The sequence below is a fragment of the Telopea speciosissima genome, chromosome 4 (assembly GCF_018873765.1).
Source record: "Telopea speciosissima isolate NSW1024214 ecotype Mountain lineage chromosome 4, Tspe_v1, whole genome shotgun sequence".
NCBI lineage: Eukaryota > Viridiplantae > Streptophyta > Magnoliopsida > Proteales > Proteaceae > Telopea > Telopea speciosissima.
Genome location: NC_057919.1, coordinates 67,426,111 through 67,437,263, shown reverse-complemented (window position 1 = coordinate 67,437,263; position 11,153 = coordinate 67,426,111). Strand labels below are relative to the sequence as shown.

The 11,153-nt window shown below is 41.2% G+C and overlaps 1 protein-coding gene, 1 long non-coding RNA gene and 1 pseudogene across 3 annotated transcripts in view; 1 reads left to right on the top strand and 2 right to left on the bottom strand.

Annotated features, from left to right (window-relative positions):
- Window positions 1-2,974: 2,974 nt before the first annotated feature.
- Window positions 2,975-6,425, bottom strand: LOC122659572 (annotated as a pseudogene).
- LOC122658793 overlaps window positions 4,540-11,153 on the top strand; it is an 18,004-nt gene continuing 11,390 nt past the window's right edge. The window contains exons 1-2 of the long non-coding RNA XR_006332495.1: window positions 4,540-4,551; window positions 4,732-4,736. This is a non-coding gene — a long non-coding RNA (uncharacterized LOC122658793). The remainder of the gene's footprint in view (window positions 4,552-4,731; window positions 4,737-11,153) is intronic.
- Window positions 6,653-11,153, bottom strand: part of LOC122658790 (V-type proton ATPase subunit E-like) — a 27,142-nt gene continuing 22,641 nt past the window's right edge. For both annotated transcript variants that reach the window (XM_043853907.1, XM_043853908.1), the window contains exon 6: window positions 6,653-6,774. In XM_043853907.1, the coding sequence (XP_043709842.1) occupies window positions 6,739-6,774 (36 nt within the window). In that variant the 3' untranslated portion in view covers window positions 6,653-6,738. The remainder of the gene's footprint in view (window positions 6,775-11,153) is intronic.

Below are 11,153 nucleotides of genomic sequence, written 5' to 3'. Positions count from 1 at the left end.
GTTCACTGACCGGTGTGGTTTTCTAGTTCTTCTCACAAGAAGGGGTGGGACCCACCTGGGGCACCTGATCGAATAATCTGCTCAGGTGGGATCCACCCTCCTCTTGTGAGAGAAAATAGAAAACCACACTGGTCAAAAACCGTACACAAAAAAAATTCATGAGAGGATAATACATTTCCATAGCTGCCCCTTGGGATTATTATCTATTTGTAGGCAACAATTGAAAATATTATTTAAAGTAACCCTCAATCGCCTCCACCTAATGTTTGATATTAGACATATCATGTGTTAGCTGGATGTTTGTTTCTTTGCTTTTGTTTCAAGGACTGCTAATTCTATAGCAGATAGCTTTGCTAGGAGGGTCCTATCCGTTTCGGGGAGAATGGTTTGACCCAATTCCAATCCCTGTTTATTTGGTGATGTTGTTCCAGAATTCAGTAGTTCACCTTGGCCTTTGCAATAAATATTTCTTAAACCCAAAAAATAAAATAAAAAAATGAAGATTTTGGGTTTAATTTCAAATCTCTTCCATTTGATCTTGGCCAATATTCTGAGGCCAGCTGGCCACACACTTACATTTACCACCTAGCCAGTTGTCAAAAGTTGTCAGTACACATCATTAGACATATCATGGCTTATGTATAATTACAAAGATACCCTTGTGCTATGAACCACTATCAAAATCAAATTGTTCCAAACTGAAACTGACTCTGCACATGTCAAACATATCAATGATTATCACAAACATATCCGGTCCTATCATAACATATCAAGCATCGTGGAAAATTACCAGAATGCCCCTGGCATGTGAAATAGGCTCAAATCAATCTGTATGACTTTTAACACCTCTCCAACACATCAGGTTCGTATTGTACAACATTAGTACATTCATAAAATTACAATAATGCCCTCGGACGACCAAACAAACTCAATCACTGTCAATATATATATATACACCTTCAAAACACCAACAAAGACAAAAAAAATACCTAACCTTACACAATGTTTCTAACAATGACAAGACAAACACAAGAAAATACCTCAACTAACACAATGTTTCTAACATTGACAACACACAAATGTTCCAAAGGCCTAATATTATTCATGAAACAGAAAATATAGATATTTTAATCTCGTTAATTAAAAATCTGAAAAAGAAAAGAAATATGAACATAAAATGGGTTTTTGATAGCTCTCCGGTCTCATCTCCACCTTCTCTTTCTTGTCTCTTCCACCTGTACTCCTTTCCTTGTGCTTTAGAAACCCAATTCGTTATCAAGACTACCATCCAATATATACAACAGTAGTAGTTTAAATATCAATAGTGGCGATAGTACTATTAAACCATATTTTTTTTGGAGAAAATTACTCCCCGGCCCCCTCCCTTCGATTATGCCCGAATGACAATCCCACCCCTGCATATTGAGTAATAGCTCTCCTCTCTCCTGAAATCAAAAGATTCTATCAACCATATCTATTCCGTGAAAAATTGTTGTTAAGTAATAAAAAAAGACTATATTGCACCCTTCTTCTTTTTCTTCTTCCTCCTCCTGCAACCCCTTTCCTGTAACTACACCCCCACCCAATGCCAACCCAACAAGGGTTTTGGAGTGGAGAAGAGATTCTCTGTCAGACTGTCACCGAAGGATTATTAATTTTCTCTCTCTAATCTTTTCCTATGAGAGAGAGAGAGAGAGAGAGGTGAAATTAGAATTGGTAACTAAATGAATGAGTAGATTACAAACAGATTTACCATTAATGACTTTGATGGCAACTCGTAATAAAGATACAGAGATAAAGAGAGAATTCTGTAGGGTAAGTGGGTAACTAACGAGATGGAATAGAATGAGATCGGGGGGTCCTCGGATGCAGCGATTAAAACGGCGAGAGTGCTTTATCAATGCTAGAAGCAGGTTTCGTTTTTTGTGAATTTTTTTTAATGTTAAATAGAGATTTATTACTCAATATGCAAGGGTGGGACTTGTCATTCAGATATAATCGAGGGAGGGAAGAGTAACTTACTCTCTTTTCTTTTGTTTTTTGTTTGTCAAAAAATCCAGACCCCCACCTAGCACGTACGTCTGCTGGTTACCTATTTTTGGAAGGGAAAGAACAAGAAGTTGAGAAGGACGAGAACCAAGAACAGATAATGTGCCTCAATCTCGTAAGAGATGTTTTAGGTAGACAATTCGATGCCTATTTCATTAACCAATTCAGATGTTTTACGAGATGTTTTAGGTAGATAATTCGATGCCTATTTCATTAACCAATTCAGATCGTCTACGGAGTAGCTACCCGTAGCGGTTTGTGTTGTGTACACTAGACTGCATGCGCAATGACTACATTACCCCCGTTCGAGTCAAACATTTGGGCAAGGGTAAGGCATTCTTTGTGCGTGGGACTCAGTCTTTGCCCCTCAAACCGTTATGAGCCAGCGCACTGTAGAAGATCAGAATCTAACTTCCGAATAATAATAAATAGGATACAGATCCCACGTACATAAGAAAAATGACCACGTACACTCTCCAATACATACGATGACACTACTAATAACATACGATAGTAACTAACTTTCACATCCACAATCACACTCCTCTACTTCCACCTCGGGCAATACTTCCATGCACCCCACAAACAAGGCGGGTGGAATGTACTACCTTACCCCTGCCCGAGTGCCTTGCCCGAGCAGCGTAAAGCGGTACTTTCCACCCGCCTTGTGTGTGTGTGTGTGTGTGTGTGTGTGGGTGCATAGAAATACCGAGCAGGCGGAAGTAGAGGAGTCGGATATCATGTGATAACTCAATAATCCACGTCTTACACCACTTTGCATGAACCATGCACTAACCACCTACTCATGCACTTAAGTCTTAACACCACCAAAGACCAAACTCTCCTCTGGGTAGTCTTTAGTCCGTATCCCTTTAATTATGCGTAAGATCATTTAATTAGCAGCGGCAACGACCATCTGATTTGATCAACCGCGTGCATAGGAGTTGCCGTTACCGGCGGTTACTCTTTCCTTCTCCTTGCGAATTGCGGCGGCAATGTCCATGAGATCCCTATGGTGCACATTTACCATCAACCCATCTTTCATGAACAGAGTCAACGACATCTTCTGCTCCACGCGGTGCCCTGGTGCTAACGTCAACCGGTGCATATAAGCCAAGTCCTTCCCTAAACGTACAGATCCTGGGCCCTGCATTGAACGCCATGAACTTGAACTCATCCTTCGCTTCGTAACTCTTCTTGTCCGGTGACAACCACCTCTCCGGCCGGAATTCCATGCAGTCTTCCCTCCACGTCCACTCCATCCTCCCCACTGAATATATCGAGTAAACTATCTTCGAACCCGCCGGTACGAATGTGCCGTCCGGTAACACATTGTCTGTAACTGCGTGCTTCGAGTCTTGGGGAACCGACGGGTACAATCGGAGGGTTTCCGACAACGCTGCTTTCAGGTAGACCAGCCGGTCCACCTCGTCGAACACCAATGGCTCCTCCAACCACTTTGACGTGTCATCATCACGTGTCTCCATCAGAACGCAAGATCTTCTCCTCCACTTTTGGGTTCAGCGTCAGCAACCAGAAGAACCAGCTCAAAGCCACTGATGACGTGTCTCATCCAGCTAGGATGAAGTTGAGTACCACGTGGTTGAGGGAGAAGTCCGAGTGTTTATTCTTGAACCTGGACAGCATATCGTCCTGTGGGTTCCCCTCTTCTCCAGCCCCAAGAATTTGCTGCATTTCCAGCTCCAGCTCCAGCTCCTGCTTATGTGTCTTGATGACATTGGATATATAGGTACTTGTCCATGTGGCGGATGCTCTGGCTCAGGGTAACCTCCTGCCCCAGTCGAAGCCATTTCTTCAACTTCCATATGACCATGGGGAAGATGAACCGCCGCATGGTGGCCTTGGTGGCTCGGTCAAATGCTGATGCAAACCGGTTCTCTAGTAAATCGGGGAACAGGGTCTGAGGGTCCTTACCGAAAGCTAGTCCACATATGTTATCGAAGGTTAATCGGAGGAGGAGGTACTGAAGATCCACGATCTTCGATTCCACTTGGGCTGTTTTAACGATTGGGCAGAACCGCAGCTTGATGGCTCGGTTCACCCACCCAACCATGACTTGTCTCAGTCTTCGGGGAATCGGGGGAATGAGCTCCACCGCGGCAGTCTTCCTTTGAAATAGCGACGTGTTACCGTCGGAGTTGAAGATGCCTTCGCCAAGTAGATCGTGGAACTCGGCTTGCCAGGTGGGGCCCTTTGGATAATTTTCAAAGCGGATCTTTAATGTGCTCTAGATTCTTGGAATCGCACGTGACAGTCACCAAGCCTTGTTTTCGCACAAGGAAAGGAATAGGGCAGACACCACACGCGCGGAGATTACCAGTTATCCAATCGTGCAAGCGGTTGTAGTTCTGGATCATCCCCGGCAGACTACCTAGTAAAGGCCACACCCGTGGGCCCCTCAGCGAACGCGAGATAAAAGTAAACCACAGTAAATATGCGGCCATGGCAGCAACCAAGAACATTATACCCGTTGATGTATCCGTTGTGATAAGAAGTGGACCCTGCACCACCACAAAAACTCTTAACTTCTTCGTCTTTCCCACAGGGCTGTTATCGTCTGTAAATCTCGTTGTTGGAAATCTTTGATCTGCAGGAGAGGGGTGATGAATGTTAAGGAAACGTGTGATGGAAATGTGAAGCGTGAGAGTAGAGGGTAGCCAGTCCAGGTCTTTAGCACTTTCTATATGATGTGGAGAAGATTTATAAAGAATTTTTGGATCAGTTGAACCTGTAGAAGTCCATCCGATCAGATCAAACGTACTAATTAGTTAGCATAATTTTTAAGAATCGTAATTTTTAATTCGGATAGAATTACAGGAGTCATAATATCTTTTTGAAAACGTCAACTAGTGATCTACATGATGTCCAATTAAGGGATAACAATTTCTTTATTAGACCCCAAGTTTTGGGGTCAAATTCGCACGTTTATGGGGTATATTGGGCCTCTAATGTGTGATTCAGGAATCTTAGTTTTCTATTTTATTTTTCAGTATTATGTTTATGTTTTCTTTTCCTTTGTAATTCGATCTCCTTATATAAGAAACGTTTTAAACGAAATAAAATTATCTTGAAGCTTATAGCTTAATTGCTTTGTTTCCTCCTCTTCGTTTTCGTTACCTAGAAGATTCAAAGGATTGTCAGTAGTAAAACATGATCTAACTCTCATTCTTCCTACTATGACAAAAAAAAGATTTTATTTGTCGGAATCATGCAGAAGTCTCTAATGAAAAAAGGACCCATTTGGAGTTGGTCGCAGTATACGCAAATCCTAAAATCCTAGACTCTCGCATTCTTCAGACAAAATTGATTGGTAACCATGGAGATGGATATCGTCGAAACTAAAAAAAAGAAAAAGAAAAGCTAATGCCATTCTAACCCAAGATTCTACAGAAAATGATTTTATTTATATTTTTATCCTTGGTCAATTCCCTTGGATCAATATTATATCTGTCACGACTCACGAATCGGTCTCCATCAATACCAATACAAATGACCTATCAAGATGTGCCAATTTCATCCAAGCCCTAATTCTTGGTTTTCATAACTCAACATGCCATACAGCTTCGTTTTAGAGATTATCTGCACTGGATTTTATAAGCATCAAAGAGTCAACTTGGATACTTTGTTGAAGCTTTCACTCTTTGAGGCCATAGCCATCCTCTTGAAGAAAATTAAAGATACACAGCTCCAGCAGATACGGGTCTTCAATATTGGTAGCATATGCCAAATATTCCACGAAATGGGAAGTCTAGGCTGATAATTTCTAATATGCTTAATTTTTCTGATAAATCAGATGGTTGTAATGGTTATTAAAGTAGGAAGTCGATTAATAAAAGGTTTACTATGCTTCGTGTTTCTGGTAAAATCAGATAGTTGCAATGGCTGTAAACCTTGTATTTGAATAAAGGCCAAAAATTTCTCTCTAACAATAGGAAGACAAAATGCTTATAAGTTTTTTTTTTTTTTTTGGAGGGGGGGGGGGGTGTTGGCACTGAATTGTGCCCAGTTTTTTAAAATTTCTGACTGGTGGAGGTGATTTCAAACCCTGGGAGAACAGAAATATTTTTGTCAATTTTACCATATTTTGCTCAAACTTCTGGCAATTTCACCAGATTTTGACACTAGAGGAAGAAAAATATTTCACTAATTTTGACAAGTTTTCCTTGAAATTTCAAACATTGGTTGGTTCTTGATGATTGAACAATTCAAGAGAATGCAACAATGCACATGATCCTTGGAATTATGGACCATCGATAAATAAAAATCAAAAATCCAAAACACAGATCCTCTGTTAACAGACATTTTGATCCTCACATAATAATCTGGTACAAAATACCCAGGCTTTTCATATCCATTCCAGATGAATTCGAAGATACAAATCCAAAGTTATTATTTGAACTAAGTAGATTGTTATTTTATTTTACAACTATGAAAAACTGAGAGTTCTGTACGTCCCAAGTAACAACGGAAACTGGAGCGCAAACAATCTTGTCAATAAAGTAAATAATGACCTCCCAGAAAATGACAAATGGAAAAAAATACCTCCCAAAAAATGACAAATGGAAAAGAATCAACCAACAAATAGAGCAAAATTTTGATCATTGATGGACAGATTCCTAAAATTATAGTCTCAAACACACAAGTGATGACACAAAAACATCCAACCAATCATGCTGCAACCTGTCCAAAAAGCAACTTACGGATCTGCATGAACACATGATGAATATGCTTGAGGTATTGCCATACAGATGAATAAATAATTACAGAAATGCTAAAATCTATATGCATCAACTACAGCACAGAAATGGAAAAAATAGTGCACACTGTAAGCTAATATATGGGGGATTGACTTGCATTCTACTGGTCTCAACTACGTTATGCAATAGCCAATAGGTATTAACACCAACACAGACGAGCAATAATAACCATCTTATTGACGGACCTCTTTCTAAACAATCATTATTTTATTTTATTTTTATTTATTTTGTTGTGGGGGAGGTGGAAGACAAGTTTCTGACCATAGGGGGTACCTGTACTTTGACCTGACATTTTTTGGATAGATAAGAGCAATGATTGCCCCCGACTAAATGTTTTCTATATGTCCATGCCATAGGTATACTTACTGCTTTTGGACCAGATGTACACACCATGGGATAGAATTTAACATTGAAATTCGAAATGATCTTCTAATAGAATCAATGATCAGCAAAAACACAAATGTCCTTTATGAATGTAAAAGGATTGAAGTTTGTTGAACAAACAGTGCAGATGGTAGTGACTGTGTGTTGGTTGTCATTGTTGTCAACACAGTGCATGTGTGTTGTTGTTGTCAACACAGTGCATCTTGGTGCAATTCAGTAAGTAGAGCGGCAATATAGATGGCTATGAGTGACTACAAGCATGTACAGCAGTGTACTGGTTTAGCAGGATGGCTACAGTGATGTCACAAGGATCACAGTGATATATGGAGTACTCATTGGCAGTCCAGGGCAATTACAGTGGTCAATACAGCACAGGCAACCTTTTGGTTGAGTTGGCAGACTTATGGTAATGCAGGTAATGACTAGACAGTATTCCCAGGATCCACAATAGTTCTTACAATGTTTACAATTGCAGTAATAGTATTACTGGTGTTTAATAGTGTACACAGAGGTCCCACAGTGATTGAGAGTCTTCCAGGGATAACTCTGTCATTTGCAGGCATGACAGTGCATGTACAGTGTGCAATATGACATGGCAATAACATGGTAGTGTTCCCAGGCTGAGATGGACAGTATATAAGTGGCACAGATGATGTGGCAGTGGCTATTGGTCAGTTGGCAAAGCTAGAATGGCAAGTGTATGACTTGGCAGTGCAACATGGACACTTGGCAATTGAGCAATGTTTCAGAGGCTTGTGGGCATGTCCGGCAGCAGGTGGCAGTCCAAAATGGTCCACTACAGTGTATATTATTCCTTACATATGTCCCGGAAGTGTTTGGGAAAACAGATAATCAATTAGAGCATTCAGCCATTTGATAAGGGGATTTTGGTCATTTTATCAACTTCAGGCATTGTGGTGAAGCTCCCTAAACCTCATTGTTTTACAGCATTGGGCAGTGCACAGGAGCAGCAGGTGAAGGCAAATGGCAGAACTGGATGGAGCAATCTACATAGAATTGTAGTTCATCGAGTCGCCTTTCCAACGCAATTGGAAGTGCGTCGTTTTGATGTCGGATAGAGGAGGTATTGCAGTTTCCGTATAGTCGTGCTGAAAAGAAGCTAAATGGGAGAGATTTTTGCAATTTTGGGTCATTCGATTGACTTTTGATACGTAGAGTAATGGTTCTCCTCGCCAAGAGTGCATTGTCGCAAACCGCACTCAATAATGTTGAGAAATGAGTAAGTTATGCCCTAGACACCTTTTCGGGCGCGTCGTCTGATTCCATTATGGAGGCTGAGATTGAAGAGCGCTTAATGTAAGTGCTACACCGCAGGAAAGATTCCCTTGCGAGCAAGCTTATTGGTTGGGCGCATGAAGAAAGGGTACACCACTGCTACACTGAATCTCTGCCTGATTTAATGCATCACTCGTGCATTAAGTGCATTTGAAACGACTCTCTCGGAGCTTGTCATTGATTGGGGCAACTCCCAAGTCAGCTCTCATACAATCAATCTGTACTTTTATCCTTCCTTACAATAAGGGGCCTATTAATAGCTTAGGCAAGCTTACAATAAAAATAGAAACTTTCTAAAATAGCAAGTAGGGAAATAGAAAAACTAAAACCTAACTAAAATAGAAGGAAACTAGAATTAGAAACTACTAGGCTTTATAGCTCAGCCTTGTAAAACAAATAAGGACACTAAAATAGAAACTAAATAAAGGGAAAAAGAACTATGTTCGGGAGTGTGGCCTACGCTTGCACTCCCATGAGTCTATCTCTCTCCTCCCCATCATGGTTACTAAAACTCGGGTCTTGGTACCAACTCGGCTCTTGGAAAAATCGAGACGAGCCGAGTTGGTGAATTTTTTTTTTCCTAACACAAAGCCTCAACTTTGGGTCAACCTGAGATCTGGACCCGAGATCTCGCCGAGATATGTCGAGTTTTGGCAAGTTAGGTAAGGTACTTAAGTGGTAGGTGGGGTAAAAAAAGGGTCGAAATTGAGATCCACACCCAGATCCGAGATCTCGCCGAGATATTGCACTTTTGAGACTCGCAGGCAATCTCGTCTCAGGATTTCGAAAATCTGAGAAACTCGGCGAGATCTCGCGAGTTCTCGAACTATGCTCCCCATATGAATAGACAGCTCTGCCCCCTTGTTTTAAGGAGAGAGATAGACACATGAGAGTGTTGGCGTAGGCCATACTCCTGGACAGAAACTGCTTCCCCTAAATAAATTAGCAACTAGGTAGTTGGAGATGATCTCCTACCAAAATCATGGCCAACAAAGGCCTCTTCTAGAAGGTCAGCTGGCTGGCTCAAGCTGGTCTTCTTGGCTGGTTCGAATTGGTCCAAGTTGGTCCACATGAGGCTGGCTCAAACCACCTTGGTTCTTTTGTTTCTTCTTCTGACCAGAATCTACATCATTTATATCCCAGGAAACTCATGGGAAGTTTGTAAGCTTAACCGAGCTTTGTATGGACTGAAACAGTCTCCTAGGGCCTAGTTTGGTCAGTTTCATAGAACTATGGTCTCCATCGGTTATGAACAAAGTATGTAGATCATGCTTTGTTCATAAAAAGGAAGCTGACCATATTACTCTCTTGATTGTTTATGTAGATGACATTGTCATAACTGGGAATAGCATTGAAGGGATCTCTTCCTTGAAGAAGTTCCTGGGCACAAAGTTTGAGATTAAAGACTTGGGAAAATTGAGATATTTTCTGGGCATAGAGGTAGCCTATTCAGCTCAAGGGATTTCCCTCTTACAGTGGAAATACATTATTGATCTCTTATCAAATACAGGCATGCTAGGGTGTAAACCAGCTGACACTCCTGTTGAGCCTAATTCCCAGAGGCTGTTGACAAGGGTAGCTACTAGAGGCTAGTTGGAAGACTCGTTTATTTATCTCATACTCGACCAGATATCGCCTTTGCTAGACTCAGTACATGCATGACCCCTATTCATCGAATATAGATGTTGTGTATCGAATCTTGAGATATCTAAAGGCTGCACTTGGTAAGGGTGTCCTCATTTCATCTCATAACCACCTTTGCATTGAGTCCTACACAAATGCTGATTGGCCTGGCTGCCCAGATGATCGGAGATCTACATCTGGTTACTATACCTATGCTGGCGGTAACCTAGTTACCTAGCGAAGCAAGAAGCATGCAGTTGTAGCTCGATCAAGTGCAGAAGCAGAGTTTAGGGCCATGGCCCATGGCATTTGTGAGCTACTCTAGCTTTGGGGGTTGCTTCAAGATCTTGAATTCCCTCTTGAGCTGCCCAGATGATCGGAGATCTACATCTGGTTACTATACCTATGTTGGTGGTAACCTAGTTACATGGCGAAGCAAGAAGCATGCAGTTGTGGCTCGATCAAGTGCAGAAGTAGAGTTTTGGGCCATGGCCCATGGCATTTGTGAGCTACTCTAGCTTCGGGGGTTGCTTCAAGATCTTGAATTCCCTCTTGAGCTGCCCATGCGTCTGTATTCTGACAGCAAATCAGAAATTAGCATTGCCTACAACCCGATCCAGTATGATAGAACCAAACATGTAGAGATGGATCGCCATTTTATCAAGGAAAAACTGGAACAGGGTCTGACCTGTATTCCATTTGTCCCATCTGATGGTCAGTTAGTTGATGTATTCACTAAAGGTTTGAGCACTAAGAGTTTTGTTTCTATTGTTCGCAAGTTGGGCATGATTGATATCTATGCACCAACTTGACGGGGAGTGTTGTAATATGGGTACAAAGGTATATTTGTCTAGTAGTGTTTTAGCTTGTGTTGCCTTAAGGCCTATAATTGTAACTTGTACTTCATATGATATATTATAAATAAAGAAGGCTTGGGTCACATCGACATAAATTCAATTCCTCAAAATTCCATCAATTCTATCTCTCAATCAAAACTTGTAGTTTTGACCGAGATATTTCGGT